Source organism: Lepus europaeus, chromosome 8, assembly GCF_033115175.1.
Source record: "Lepus europaeus isolate LE1 chromosome 8, mLepTim1.pri, whole genome shotgun sequence".
NCBI classification, from domain to species: Eukaryota; Metazoa; Chordata; class Mammalia; order Lagomorpha; family Leporidae; genus Lepus; species Lepus europaeus.
Window position 1 is genome coordinate 113,556,797 of NC_084834.1, and position 15,855 is coordinate 113,572,651.

At 34.7% G+C, this 15,855-nt stretch overlaps 1 protein-coding gene across 1 annotated transcript; it reads left to right on the forward strand.

The window, feature by feature from the left end:
- The first annotated feature begins 14,895 nt into the window (after positions 1 to 14,895).
- Positions 14,896 to 15,530, forward strand: LOC133765725 (meiotic nuclear division protein 1 homolog). The gene has a single exon (XM_062199269.1). The coding sequence runs from the start codon at positions 14,913 to 14,915 to the stop codon at positions 15,528 to 15,530; it is 618 nt and encodes a 205-aa protein (XP_062055253.1). The 5' UTR covers positions 14,896 to 14,912.
- Positions 15,531 to 15,855: the final 325 nt, after the last annotated feature.

Sequence of the window (15,855 nt, forward strand, 5' to 3'; positions counted from 1 at the left end):
GTATTTTTTGTCTGTTCTATTTAATACTATTGGTTGAACTCTGTAATTAACACACAATTATTCTTAAGTGTTGAAATTTAACTGAAAAGTGATCCCTGTTAAATATAAGAGTGGAAATAAGAGAGGGAAGAGATGTACAATTTGGGACATGCTCAAGCTTACTTGCCCCAAATGGTAGAGTTAGAAACATGCCAGGGGATTCCAATTCAATCCCATCAATGTTGCATGTAGCAATGCCATCTCACTAGTCCATTTGATCAATTTCTGTTCACAATTGATCATAATGATAGGACTAAGAGTCAAAGGGATCACATAAACAAGACTAGTGTCTGAAAATACTAACCAATAGAACAAAAAAGGGAGAGAACTATCCAACATGGGAAGTGGGATACACAGCAGACTCATAGAATGGCAGATGTGCTAAACAGCACTCTGGCCTCAGAATCAGCCCTTAAGCCATTCAGATCCGGCTGAAAAGCCCATGAGAGTATTTCAGGCATGGAAAGCCAAGACACTCTGTAAAAAAAAATGACCTAACCAAAAGATCTCTGTGAATTAGATCCCAATGGAAAGAACAGGTCATCAAAGAAGGAGATACCTTTCTCTGAAGGGAGGAGAGACCTTCCACTTTGACTATGACCTTGTCTAAATATGATAAGAGTCTGTGAATTCAAAAGGCTTCCATAGCTTTGGCAACTGATGACTACAGCCTAGGGAGATTACTCACACCATAAACAAGAGTGTCAAATTGTTAAGTCAACAACAGGAGTCACTGTGCACTTACTCCTCATGTAAGATCTCTGTGCTTAATGTGTTGTCCAATGTGAATTAATGCTATAACTAGTACTCAAATAGTATTTTTCACTTTGTGTTTCTATGTGGGTGCAAACTGTTGAAAACTTTACTTAATATATACTAAACTGATTTTCTGTATATTAAGAGAATTGAAAATGAGTCTTGATGTGAATGGAAAGGGAGAGGGAGCGGGAAAGGGGAGGGTTGCAGGTGGGAGGGAAGTTATGGGGGGAAAGCCATTGTAATCCATAAGCTGTACTTTGGAAATTTATATGCATTAAATAAAAGTTAAAAAAAAATAGCAAATGCTGGTAAGGTTGTGACTAAGCAAGTACCCTCATATGCCACTGGTGTGAATGTAAACTGGTAGAACCACTATGGGAGACAGTACGGAGTTTCCTCTGAAAACTGAAAATTTATGTACAATATGATCCAATTATCCCACTCCTAGGAATATATCCAAAGGAAATGAAATCAGCATAGGACAGTGTTAACTGCATTTCCATTTTTATATCAGCTTAATTTACAATAGCTAAGATGTGGAATCAGTCAGATGTCCCACATCTAATGAGTGATAAAGATAATTAGGTATTTATAGATAATATAATATTTCTAGGTCATAAAATGTGTTGCAGTTCTGACAATTGCAACAAAATGGATGCACCCGGAGATCACTGTGCTAAGTGAAATAAGCTATACTCCAAAGACAAATATCACATGTTCTTGCATATTTGTGGCTTTATTTATAGAGGGAGTATAAAAATTGTGTGGATGTCATATCATTTGATTTGTAGTTATAAGTAGCACTTCACTGAATCACACCACATAAATGATAATATACTGTTATTTCAAACATAAAAAAAGAATTAGGTAAAGTACAGTGAGGATGCTAAGGTTACTCATAAAGATTTGGGGATGAGTGTGATCAGATAACAAAAATTCATTTTTGTGTACACTCATGTGGATTTCTTGGTTTGTACACCGTATTTCCATAGATTGCTTAAAAAGGATATTTAGAAAATCATAATAGTAAAAAGAAATGGTAGTTAAAATATTTGGTCTATTTGTGCTCTAGTGAGAAGCAGAAAATATGTGGTTTTTACGTTTTAAAACCAATAATGTCAGTGGAAAATGAAAGTCAATAGGAGAATATAAAACTGCTGAAATTCATAAGAGCTATGGAAGCTGATGTATGTTTCTGTCAGAGCAACAGAGAACCTACAAGCAAATTACAAACCAATTGCTACAAACTGGCCTAAATGGCAATGGGACTATAAATAATCTAAGCACACGCACATTGTAAATGAATAATGACTTTGAAAATACGGGGGAAACCCTGGTGACTTCAGTGCCCTTTTACAGCGCGTGTGGGCAGTCATTCAGAGCTTGCCCGGGGCCTTCATCTGGCACTGCGGTATCGCGTGGGTGACTGCTGCACCTTCTGTGTGTGCTTCCCTGTAACTACAGAGTAATGCTGGCCTTGAGAGGTACCCCAGATCATTCTGATGCCCAGACACAGGGGATGGTTTTTGACTTGGGAACACAATGTGGTTAGCTCCTCTTTGATAGCAGTGAGTGCTGTTCTGAAGCATCCCTGTGTGTTGGTGCGTGTCCTTGAGAATCACTGCTGATGAATAGCTGGCTGCCCTTGCCATGGGCCAATGATAATATTCATGAAATCTTAGACTACTGGATATCTAGTCTCAAGGAGTACAACACCATGAAACAACAAACCAACTAAAACAACAACAAAAATAACAGCAAACTGTTATATCAACTAATCTTACTCGTAGACATTTAAGTTGGGGACACCATGCAGAATTTAATTTAGCTTTTTTTTTCTTTTTAAAATTATTTTATTTTATTTTATTTTATTTTATTTTGACAGGCAGAGTTAGACAGTGAGAGAGACAGAGAGAAAGATCTTCCTTTGCCGTTGGTTCACTCTCCAATGGCTGGCGCGCTGCGGCCGGCACACCGCACTGATCTGAAGGCAGGAGCCAGGTGCTTTTCCTGGTCTCCCATGGGGTGCAGGGCCCAAGCACTTGGGCCATCCTCCACTGCACTCCCGGGCCACAGCAGAGAGCTGGACTGGAAGAGGGGCAACCGGGACAGAATCGGAGCCCTGACCAACACTAGAACCTGGTGTGCTGGAGCCACAGGCGGAGGATTAGCCTGTTGAGCTGCAGTGCCGGCCTCTTTTTTTTTTTTTTTCCTTTTAAGCCCTCTTTTCTTATCTTTCAAGATAGCAGCTACATTTTCATGGTTGTTTTTGGATTTAAATGAGTTGATCACTCTATAGCAAGTAGTTTCTGAGTATCATATTCCATATGAGACATTGAAACTACAAACAAAACATTTAGAAATAATTCATTTAGAAATAATGAGGGAGGGAGGAAAAGAGGAAAGGAGAAAGGGGCAAGGAAAGAACAAATATTCTGACTCTGATGTTAAATGGACTACAGCGTGTTTTGTGTGTTCAAACCACCTGCATTTTCATATAGCACACATTTTCTCTGTTCTTCCTCATTTGTTGTATCATAGATTTTAAAAAAAATGCGAATTTCTAGTCTCATTGCATTTGCTTATTTTTTCCACCTTTATGCCAATTAATACTTACAGCAGTTCCAAGGATTTTGTCTTCCTTCCTATTCTATTTAATTTTTATATCGTTTCCTTTTCTTCCAATTTTTTCCCACTTCAGGGGGAAAAAACAAGGGCTGTTACACATCACTAATGGTGCACATTACGATGAGGCATAATGGAAAGCAATGCTAAGGTTAAGTAGGAAATGTGAATGTAAATGTAGAAATAATTCGTGTTGCTCTCAACTCATTAACTCGGGAACATTTCTTTATTAGTGTATATAAATTTGATTGAATTACTTACTTTTAAGAATCCATTAATAGTAAAATCTGGATCATTAAACTCTATGTGTTTGGCTGAATTTTAAACCTATTAATTTGGCATTAACTCCCCAAGGATTAACAAAAGTAAAATAATCTTATAGGCAAAAGAATTTAAATCTGTAATACCAGATTTTCAAGTATTAGATGATTCTTTGTGACAGATTTTAAAGTATTCACACCACAAATGAACACATGATGTGCTAAAATATATCTGGGTGACTGAATTTTAATATATCCAAAAATAAGATACAGGTCTGCTTTAACACAAAATTCTACTGTTCTTCATACAAATTGATCTTCCTTTTACAGATAAAGAAAAAAAAATGAAAGGTGTTAGAATAACATATAAATAAAGAAAATAAGAATACTTGAAAAACTCTAAATGCTTAATTGCTAAAGTACACAGAGAAACTTGAAATAAAAACATCCTAATAGTTTATTTAGCCAGTACGTGTTTTTCTGTGAATATGGCTATTAGTGAAACAGATTTTTTTTTGCATTTATGTTAAAAATGGATGCTTTTGTATATATCAGAGCATAGAAATATTAAAAAGCTAATGATAAATTTTCAGATACTTTTCCTAATGCAGGATATAAAAATGTACCTAAAATGTAAAACGTGCAATTAAACATTTCTAAGGAAAACCCAAATGCTAATCACAAATACAATATATAACACTAACAAAAAACACATATACAAATTAAAGAAACGACTTCAGGTATAATTTAGGAGAACGACCTGTATGCACCTTGTCCATGTATATAAGCATGTGTTTGTATCACTGTCTTGTACCTGAATAGCATGCTGTCTTGGGTTGTATTATAAATGAGAAAACACAGATAAAGAATATTATATCTAATCTATATTTATCTGAATTGTGGTAGAATTTATATTACTTGGGTCAAGAGACAAAATATGGAATATGTCATAATATACCTGTCTTATTAAGCTAATGTAATTACTACCTAGCATTAACTTGATTAATAATAAGACATTTTTAGTACTTTCTTTTACAATGTAGCACTGAAATATGATTTAAGATTCAGTAATCCTAGCAGAGCATTGGATTTTGAATCATATTTGAATTTTTCTCAAATATTTCTGTCTCTCTCACTCTCTCTCTCTCTCTGTCTGTCTTGAATAAGAAAATCTGATGAAACGATTTGTATCATATGGAAGATAAAGTGTAGTACATTTTATAAGCTTATAAGCTGAAGCTGGTAGATTTGGAGACTTGAAATGAAGCACTGTAATAATTATGCTGTAATGACAGAAAAACTGGAGACTATTGTGGACAAATTGGCAAATATGGGGACTCCAGTAGGGCATGCAATGAGGACTTTCACCATAGATTGTGTATAGATGTGACCACCAGACATAATTCTGGAGGAAACTGTAATAAGAACAACAAAAACATTTTTCCCTGAAAGGTATGATCAAGTTTAATGATTCTACCCTCTACATGGCCAATATTTATCAAAAACAGTATACCTTAATTGCTAGGATTTCTAGTCTATTAAATGTAATTTCAGTTTTTTGCTCTTATCACACTATCATATTTTAATAACTTTTATTGATTTAAACTAATGATAAATTTTCAGTACCATATATTTAACAAAATGCTTTTGAGGATCTAAAACAAATGTTAACAATTATAATTGCGTTTTCTATTCTTGGAGAGGTGAAAATTTTCAGTCATCTCTAATCATTTGAAAATCAGAGAAAATATGCATTGGCAAGGGGATGTGATCATTGAATAAGTTACAACTATTTTTGACTCATATTATGCAAAACGTTAAAATTAAGAAATAAAAATAATTTAGAGGAACAAAGAAAATACCAGGGTATAAAATGTTACCTTTCAATGTCTGTGTTAATGACAATATATTTGGAAAATATAAATCACAATCTGTTAACATTCTACATTGAGCATTATCCAATCTGCTATATTTCCTAGTCTTCAATTTTACGTTTGCAGAATTACTTATGTACTCAGTTGTAAACCATCATTACTCTATTAATGTTCAAAGATTTGAACTACAGTCAAATGACTTTATTCATTTTTATTATTTAAAAATCGTTATATACATGAATTGGCATTAAATTGTATTCTTTTAAATATATTATTTATACATTTATTTTTAAATATGTATTTATTTATTTTTTTATTATTTGAAAGGCAGAGTTACAGAGAAGGAGAGGCAGAGAGAGAGAGAGAGAGAGAGAGAGAGGTCTTCCATCCGCTGGTCAACTCCCTAAATGGCCAAAATGGCCGAAGCTTCGCCAATCCATAGTCAGGAGCTAGGAGCTCCTTCTGGTCCTCCCATGCAGGTGCATGACGTGAGCCATCTTCTATTGCCTTCCCAGGCTATAGCAAAGAACTGGATCAGAATTGGAGCTGCCAGGACTGGAACCAGTGCCCATATGGGATGCCAGCACTGCAAGAGGCAGATTTATCCACTATGCCACAGCCTCGGCCTCAATATTATTTATTTTATTTAAAAGGCAGAGTGACACACACAGAGGGATAGCCAAAGATCTTCCAGCCACTAGTTCACTCTCTAGATGGCCACAACAGTTGTGTCTGGGACAGGGTAAGGACAGAAGCCCGGAACCCTATTCTAGTTCCCCAAGTGATTCTCAGAGACCCAAATGTTTCCGGATGCTGTGCTGCTTTCTGAAGCATGTCAGCACAAATATTAATGGAAAGCAGGGCAGCCAGGACTCAGTGCAGCGCTCCAGTATGGGATTCTGGCATCACAAGAGACAGCGTAACCCATTGTGCTGCATTACTGCTCCCTACATTCTACTCTGAATGTCATTTTAACCTTAGTCTTTTTATTGTTAATTCCTCATATATAACTTTGTATATTCTCATATTATACATTTGAACAATAACCATTTTACCAGTTTATTCAAAAATAAAGTGCTATATATATACTAACATATATATATACATATACATATGTATATATACCTATATACATATACATATGTATACATACACATAATGAGTGAGTAGATATCAAAGACAAGAAGTTTTGCATTTACAAATAATATGGCTACATTCCACCTATATTAACACACACAAACACATACACACACATATATATAAGAAATGTGACCTTGCTCATTATCATTGAAAGAATTGCCAGTTTTATACATTGAGCTTTATTTCAATAATATTAGTGTGTCAATTAATTTTATATGAAAATGTAAAAAACATATAAAATCATAAGCAAATATTAGCTTCAAATTGAGATTAATATGAAAATCATTTATAAAAATGTAATACTTAGAGATAATCTTGTAAAATGCCCTCAGTTTTGTCCATGCCTGTGAGCACTATAAATAGACTCCAATTTTCCAAAAGTATTTTGAGTTCCATGCATATACACATATACATATTTTTCATGAAAATTTTGATGAATCTGTGCATGTATCGATTTCATTTTTTTGCCCAAAAAGTTTTTAACTCAATATTCTATGATATTTTCAATGTACCCTCACCTAAGGAGGAGAAATAAGTAGAACTTCGGTATCTGTGTTAATAGAATGGATGAGAATTCCAAGGAGTTCAAGAAACAGGGTTCTGATCTTGACCACAAATTGCTTCATAGGGACATGGAGACAGCGATAATTAAATTAATACAGCTACTGTAAAAGGTGGGAATTTTATTGACATTCGTTTCATATTTTATAATCACTAAGTAAACTATCACAAAATGTGAACTAGGATTGAAAATAGTGAGAAAAAGGATTCATTATTGCACAGGATACAAGTTCAATATACAAGTATCTGTTTTATTTGTATAACTAGCAACAGCAACCACAGGTTGTAATTAAGGAAATATAAGTTGAATAAACTCAACTAAAGAAGTCCAAGTTTTATACCTTGAATTACCTAAGGCATTACTGTGAGAAATGAAAGACTTAGATAAAGGGGAAACTTTTCAGGTTTATGTACTAAAAGACAGTAATATCACCATGGCATTTTCACCTCATATTAATATACAAGTTTAATGCAAATCTCAGTAGGCTTTTCTTAAATACAATTAAAAATTCATTTAAATGTGTATAGAATTGTAAAAGAATTAGAATAAAATAATTTTATTAGAGAATGAACTTGGAGAATTTACACTAACCTGATTCAAACTTAATGTAAACTCATAGTTGTTTTCAGTTTTGTATTGCCACAGGGTTGTATCAGTGGAATTAAATTAAGAATCCAGATATAAATTCTTACATTAGGTTTAAATCATTTTGATAAAACTGCCTAGAAAAAAGAATATTTTGAATAAACTGTGCAGAGGAATATTAGTGTGGACTTATTAAAAAAATGGAATTTTTATCATTTTCTTTTTTTTAAACTTTTATTTAATGAATATAAATTTCCAAAGTACAGCTTATGCATTATAATGGCTTCCCCACCCCATAACTTCCCTCCCACCTGCAACCCTCCCCTTTCCCGCTCCCTCTCCCCTTCCATTCACATCAAGATTCATTTTCAATTCTCTTTATATACAGAAGATCAGAAAAAAAAAAAACTGGACTTTATACAATATAAAAATTAATTCAAATGGATTATGTAAATGTACAAGTGAAAATGTTAACATTTCTAGAAGAAAAGAGTCCATCACTGTTATCTCATGGCAGTGGAAGCCTTTCTAAATATAAGGTAGAAGATGGATCTAAAACAGAAAACTACAACTAAATTGGACTTCATTGAAATTTACCAAGTGCCATTAAAATGAAGAGAGGAGGAACAAAAGCAGGGAGCAACTATTTCTAGATCATACGTCTGTTAAAGGCCTTCCTCAGAATGTAAAGAATGCTGATTATGCATTAACAGGAAGACAGGACTCAATTTTAAAAAATCAGTTGGTGCGAATGACTTATAAAATCCTGAAAAGATGATCGATTGTTCTCCAACGCCATATTGTAACTGAAAACAATCAAATTTGAAAGTCCATATTCTAGACGGTAGGTTAGATAGGATGTTTTGTGAAGGCCAAAAATAGAAACATAAATCTGATTAGTTATCACTCACAGTTGAAAATGGATGAATTTGTACAAAAGGGCAGTAGATATCCTGTCAATATATACACATTACATATTAATTAAAATGCAAAAAAAACCATGAAATGACTGTTTAGCTTAGTGGTTAAGACACCAGCTAGGACATTTATGCCCCGCATCAGCATATTTGTGTTCCATCCCTGGCTATGTCTCCTGATTTTAAATGAATAGCTCAAGAGATACAATATGTGTATACAAAGATTTATGTACATATGATATATGTACATACATATCATGAGTTCTTTAAGTGTATGAAGAGATTTTGAAAATGAACAAATATAGGTGTCTTGTAGGTCCAGAACTTTAATTATTGAAAAAGGACCTAAGTCCTAGCATGAAGGATAAGAAACTTCTGGACAGGAGGTCTGGAACGGCTAGTATGGATCTCCTCAACCCAGAAGCAGGCAAGGCCGTGTTCAGCTGCCACATCAACAGCTACCATTCTCCGACCACAACATGTCACAACAACATTTTATCTGTAACATTCATTCTTTAGACATTTTTGAGGTAGGCTGTCCACATTTTTATTTATGTGTTTATTCATGATTTCCAAGAAATAAAGTTTAGTTTAATGATTTATAATCCTGATATGCTATTGCGAGAGTTCTTTCTAGAAACATAAACATCAATATTCCCTGCTCTTGGTTTAAGAATATCTATTCCTCAAATGTGTATAAAACATTCTGTAAGTGAGAAAAATAGACAAAGTCCTCACCTGTCTGCAGCATGTCAACCAGAAAGATCTCAAAGACATAGGGTATATAAAGAAATTTTATAAAAGCCAGGGTGAAATGCAATGCTTCCCCAGGCATCCATATTCTTGAAAATATGTAGACATAGAAAGTAGACCCAATAGTTAAGACAGTCAGTATTCTACAACCAGAGTAATTGTTACCACAATTTGACAGAAAATAAAGCTGATAAATAAGCCAGTTTTGAAACATCTCAGGCTAGTGGTCAATCTCTTGATATAAATTAAATGATACAGCTCCAAAATGCAAATGGTACAATATTGTTACCTGTATTTCTTAAAATACATTTCACTTAGATTTTTATGGAAAATGTTATGAAAAATTTTAAAGTGCATGAAAACTATTTTACTGACATGAAGAGATCAGATATTTGCCATAAAATGCCAGTTTCTCACTTTAATTTACATTCTATGTGATATTTGTTCCACAAAACATGGAATTTGTTGTTTATATTTAAAAAAGGAGAAACTAACTGTATCTTCAAGAATGAATCGTTTGCATCACAGAAGATTTTAATGTTTAGTTATGATAGCAAATAAATAAAAATTTAAGCAGAAACAGATGAACAAAACTACATTAGTTCGAAAATACATAAGTAACCCTTTGTGAAGCACTTAAATGTTGCCATGGGAAAAAGAAACTAAGTGAGAAAAGGCAGTTTTTAGAGTAATATGTTCTGTCTCAACATATTATATAAGTACATAGAATTTTGTAAGAAATTATGATAATTTATGTGATAATCCATGATGATATCTATTTATGTATTTGAATTTAAGATGCTTATTTCAACCTTCCCAGAGGCTAGTTAATTTTCTATAATATTTAGTTGGAAGGTTTTTAATGATTTTAAGTAGAACAATAAAATATTTATTTTGGTCATTCATTACTTATAGTAAATTGGTCATTGTTTACTATAAATAATAAGCCCAATTCTAAAAATACATTATTTTTAAAAGTCATATTTTCTTTATTTGTTGATGTTAAGACATGTGACAATTATTTCTGTTCACTGAAATAAATTTGGAAAGCATATTAAAATTATTTTTCCTGCTTACTAAATAGGAATCTTTATTCAGCAAAGCTGGCATTATAATGCCTCTAAAATTGGATTAGCAATAAAAAAATTAAAGATATCAATTTATTCAGTCTTCTTATGTAAATTACATGGGAGAAATGGAGCATTTTAAAGACTTTAAGATACACTGAGCTTGCTGAGTGTTTCTGTTTCCAAAGGCAAGTTTTATGGAAATATACAAACTGCCTGAATCCAGGAATGGGATAACATTTTTTAAACCAAGGGAATTTTCTTCCTGGTATATCCATTTAGTTTTAGGCGGCACTGCGATACAGTGACTATTTCCTTAATTCAGATTTTACCATGTCCAATTGTTTGGCCATGCAAGAACCTGTTTGTTAGCTTATTTGTTGTGTTTCTGTATCTTCACTTAATTATAGACCACCATGTCTAATACATATTTGAACCTGATTCAAAGCATACATATATGCAGAAAAAAATTAAAATCAATGCACATTATTTTCATAGAGTATATTTTCTATGTAATATTTTAAAACTCCTGTGTGCATGAATTTCAAAATAATTTTGTAGTAAAATAAATGTACCTTTTAATTTGATTTTCTGTTTTTTAAAGTATTCTAGTATATGAGACCATGACATTTGCAGTACCAATTGTGTTCACTTGGATACTACAATCTGCTGGTCCCTTCATCAATTCATGGATTTCAAAGCAAAAAATAATCATATAAAGCTTTTAAAATTTACAGACACTGACGGGGTCATGTTTCTTATTGATCATGTAAGTATCCTGTTGTTGCTCTTGTCTGTACATTCATAGGGTAAGATGGGTTTGTAGGAATCCAAATCTAAACTCCGTTTTTTTTTAAATATATTTATTTGAGAGGTGGAGCTACAGAGAGGGAGAGGGAGAGGGAGAGGGAGAGGGAGAGGGAGAGGGAGAGGGAGAGGGAGAGGGAGAGGGAGAGGGAGTGGGAGAGAGAGGTCTTCCACCTGCTGGTTTACTCCCCAAAGGGCTTCAAAAGCTGGAGCTGGGCCAATCCAAAGCCAGGAGCCAGGAGCTTCTCCTGGGTCACCTATGCAAGTGCAGGGTCCCAAGCACTTTGGCCATCTTCCACCACTTTCCTAGGCCATCAGCCGGGAGCTGGATCAAAAGTGGAGCAGCCGGAACTCAAACCAGCACCCATAAAGGATGTTGGCACTGCAGGCAGAGGCTTAACCTACTACACCACAGTGCTGGGCTCTAGACTCCCTTTTTATGTAATTGGTCATTTAACACCATAATAGTTTATGCTAACCTAAAACAATTATTCTTCTACTAAAGGAGTTAATTAATTGAAGCTCAAAGTCAGCATTACTGACAGGAAGATTATTTTTATGGAAATCCTGGTAAAATTTCTCCTTAATTGTTTGCAAAACACACTGTAAAAATTTTTCCATTTTTATCTACAGAGGTTTCTGGTGACCATGCTTGGAATATTTGAAGGAATTATCTGCAAATGGCTAAGTAACATGAAATAAATCACTCGTGGAGATGTTTTCACAAGCATTTCATTCATATAACATTACTAATTCATAATGAAAGTAGATGATAATGATTTTAAATTTGTATTGAAAAGAAAAAGATTTGTGGCCTGTGTTGTAGCATAGCAGGTAAATCAACATCCCAAATGGGCACCAGTTCATGCCCTGACTGTCCTCTTTTTATAAAGCTCCCTTCTAATGGCCAGGGACAACTAGTGGAAGATGGCCCAAATGCTTGGGTCCCTACAACATACACGGGAGACCTGGAAGTAGCTCAGGGTTCCTGACTTCCGCCTGTCCCATTGCTGGCAGTTGTTACCATCTGAGGAGTGAACCAGCAGATTGGAGATCTTTCTCTCTTTCTCTCTCTCTCCCTCCCTCTGCAATTCTGACTTTCAAATAAATAAATAAATATATATATTTTTTTTATTTTTATTTATTTATTTTTTAATTTTTAAAGCTTTCATCTAATGAATGCATTAACAAGAAACGGAAAAAAAAAAAAAGATTCAAAGTACCAAACCAATATTAAAGAAGAACAAAGTGGGAGGATTGACTACAAAAAATTCATGACAGTGTTAATCATCCTTTCAGATGCCCACTTCCTACATGGGAGTGCCTGGTTTTAGTCCCAAACCTGCACTTTCAATGGAGCTTCGTGCTAATGCACATCCTGGGAAGAAACAGGAAATGACTGATGTGCTTGGGTCACTGAAACCCACGTGGAGACCCAGACTGAATTCTAGGTACCCGTCTTCAGGTTAACGTGGTACTGTTGCAACAGATAGAAGATCTTTCTCTGTCTCAGTAAAAATATATGGCAAAAGGAGAGCTCGATACATTGTTGGTGGGACTATAATTCAGTGCAACTGCTGTGGAAGACGGTATGGGCATTTCTTTAAAATTTGTAAAGTGAAATGCAGTATGTTCCTGCAATCCCACTGGAGGGTATATATCCAATACACATGAACTCATTGTATCAAATGCATACCTGATCCATCCACCATGTTTATTGCAGCTCTGCTCATAATAGTCAAGATATGGAATCAATCAAGGTGTCCAGTATGTGATATATTCACAGAATAGAATACTATTCAATAACAGAAGAAGAAATCCTATCATTTGCAACAAATTGGATGGAACTGGAAGATGAAATGTTAAGTGAAATAAGTCAGTTAAAGAGAGACAAATATTGCATGTTCCCATCATATGTGGGTGCTGAAAAAGGAAACTCAGTGGGAACACAGAATGGAGATTACTAGACGCTGGCAGGAGTGTGGTGATAGAGGGAGTTTGAGTAATGTACCAAATTAAAGGGTTTTTTTTTTTTTTGAAAGATTTATTTATTTATTTGAAAAGTAGAGTTATATAGCGAGAAGGAGAGAGAGAGAGAGAGAGAGAGAGAGAGAGAGAGAGAGAGAGAGAGAGAGAAAGAGATCTTCCATCTGCTAGTTCATTCTCCAAATGTCCACAATGGCCAAGACTGTGCCAGGTCAAAGTCAGGGGCCAGGAGCATCTTCCAGGTCTCCCATGCGGGTGAAGGACCCAGAGACTTGGGCCATCATATGCTCCTTTCCCAGGTGCATTAGCAGGGACCTGTAACAGAAGTGGTACAACCAGACTCCAACTGGCCACCATGTTAGATGGCACTTCAGGCCATGGTTAAACTCACTGCAATTAAGGTTAGATAGAATGAATAAGTTCCTAGCATTAAGCAACATTTGGGGGCATGGGAGCTTATGGTCAACAATAACCTAGTAGATATTGTGTTCATAAATAGAAGTTGCAAGCCTTCAATAAAAATAATATCAAAAACGATAAAGCTGATTGCCTGTTTTATTGGTACATATGTATACATGTATTAAAATAGCACATTGTGTCAGATAAATACGTATTTCACTATCTACAGAATAACTTTCCAAGATTTTCGTTGAGATTATGTTTGATCTACAGATCAAGTTGAAAAGAATAATTTTCTTAATCTTGAGTCTTCTACTACATAACCACAAATAACTCTCCATGTTTTAAATTGTTCCTTTGTTTCTTGCACCAGAATTTCAGTGTTTTTACTATTTACTAATTTTTACTATTTACTAATTTCAGTGTTTTGCCTATATTGTGCTTTATTTATATTTAAAATTTCCTTTCATGGTGCTATTTTAAGAGATAGTTTATGTTTAAATTAAAAGTCTTATTGTTTATTGTTGGTATATAGAAAAGGAGTTGACCAAAATTGAAAAATTATTCAGAATTTGGGTGATTGGATTTGGAGAAAATTGCTTAAGATAATGAACACTTCTGTAACCATTGTATAGATTAGAGAATTCTCAGATTTGGAAATATTAAAGCAGCATGACTTCTTCCTGTGATAGCATTCCAAGTATCATAAACAGATACATGGCGCATCTGTAAGAAAGCATTAGATGGTTGCAGATTTTCTGTTATGCGTGCATAGCCATGGGCTAGGGGAATGCTCTTCCGTGTGAATGAGTGCTGCCTGGAAAACTGCAAGAGAGAGCTGTGCTAACATAGACTTTGCAGTACTAAGTGATTAATGAGCTGTCACCAAAAAACATGATAGGAATGAACTGGAGTTTAAGACAAACTGGGGTGTGTCAGGTTTGTCAGTGTATCAGTCTCTCAGAATTTTTTTAGAAACTCAGAATGAATTGAGATGAGCATTGTTTAATATATGTTTTATATAATTAGAATATGTGTTAAAATACCTTTTTTATAATTTAGTACTGTTGTCTAAAAACAATCAAAATGGATATTTAGGCCTGCGCACGCCCTCCACCGGAAGCCCAGCGGCCGGCGCCATGTCAAAGAAAAAAGGACTAAGTGCAGAAGAAAAGAGAACCCGCATGATGGGAATATTTTTCGAGACGAAAGATGTGTTTCAACTAAAAGACATGGAGAAGATTGCTCCCAAAGAAAAAGGCGTTACTGCCCTGTCAGTCAAAGACGGCCTCCAGAGCTTAGTTGATGATGGGCTGGTTGGCTGTGAGAGGATTGGAACGTCGAGTTCCTACTGGGCTTTTCCTAGTAAAGCTCTTCACACGAGGAAACGCAAGGTGGAGGTTCCGGAATCTCAGCTGTCTGAGGGAAACCAGAAGTGTGCAAACCTACAGAAACATACTGAGAAAGCTAAAATTGGCCGACATGGGACGGAAGATGGAGCCAGGATAGCAAAAGAGCTTTCTTCGTTGCGGGAACAAAGGGACCAGCTAAAAGCAGAAGTGGAGAAATACAAGGAATGGGACCCACAAGTTGTGGAAGAACTACGTCAAGCAAATAAAATAGCCAGAGAAGCTGCTAACAGATGCACTGATAACATATTTGCAATAAAATCTTGGGCCAAAAGAAAATTTGGATTGGAAGAAAATAAAATTGATAAAAATTTTGGAATCCCGGAAGACTTTGACTACGTAGACTGAAATCCTTGCTGTAGGAGAAGCCCTGTGAACTGTGAATATGTAAATCTTTGATGTTTCCAACCGCCTGTACGGAACTGCCACTTACCTGTCACTGCTTACCGCTTTTTAGATTTTAAATAAAGTACAAAATGCAAAAAAAAAAAAGAATATTTATGGGTTTTTTTTGTCTAAAATTAAGGTATAAAAATTTTAAATTAAAATATATTAAAAAACTCATTCTTGGTACACTTCAAACCCATCAACTTATTTTCTAAGAGCTTGCTTTTTTAAATAGTAAATCTAGTATTACCGTGGTTAATATTAATATTCCTAAATACTCCTAAGG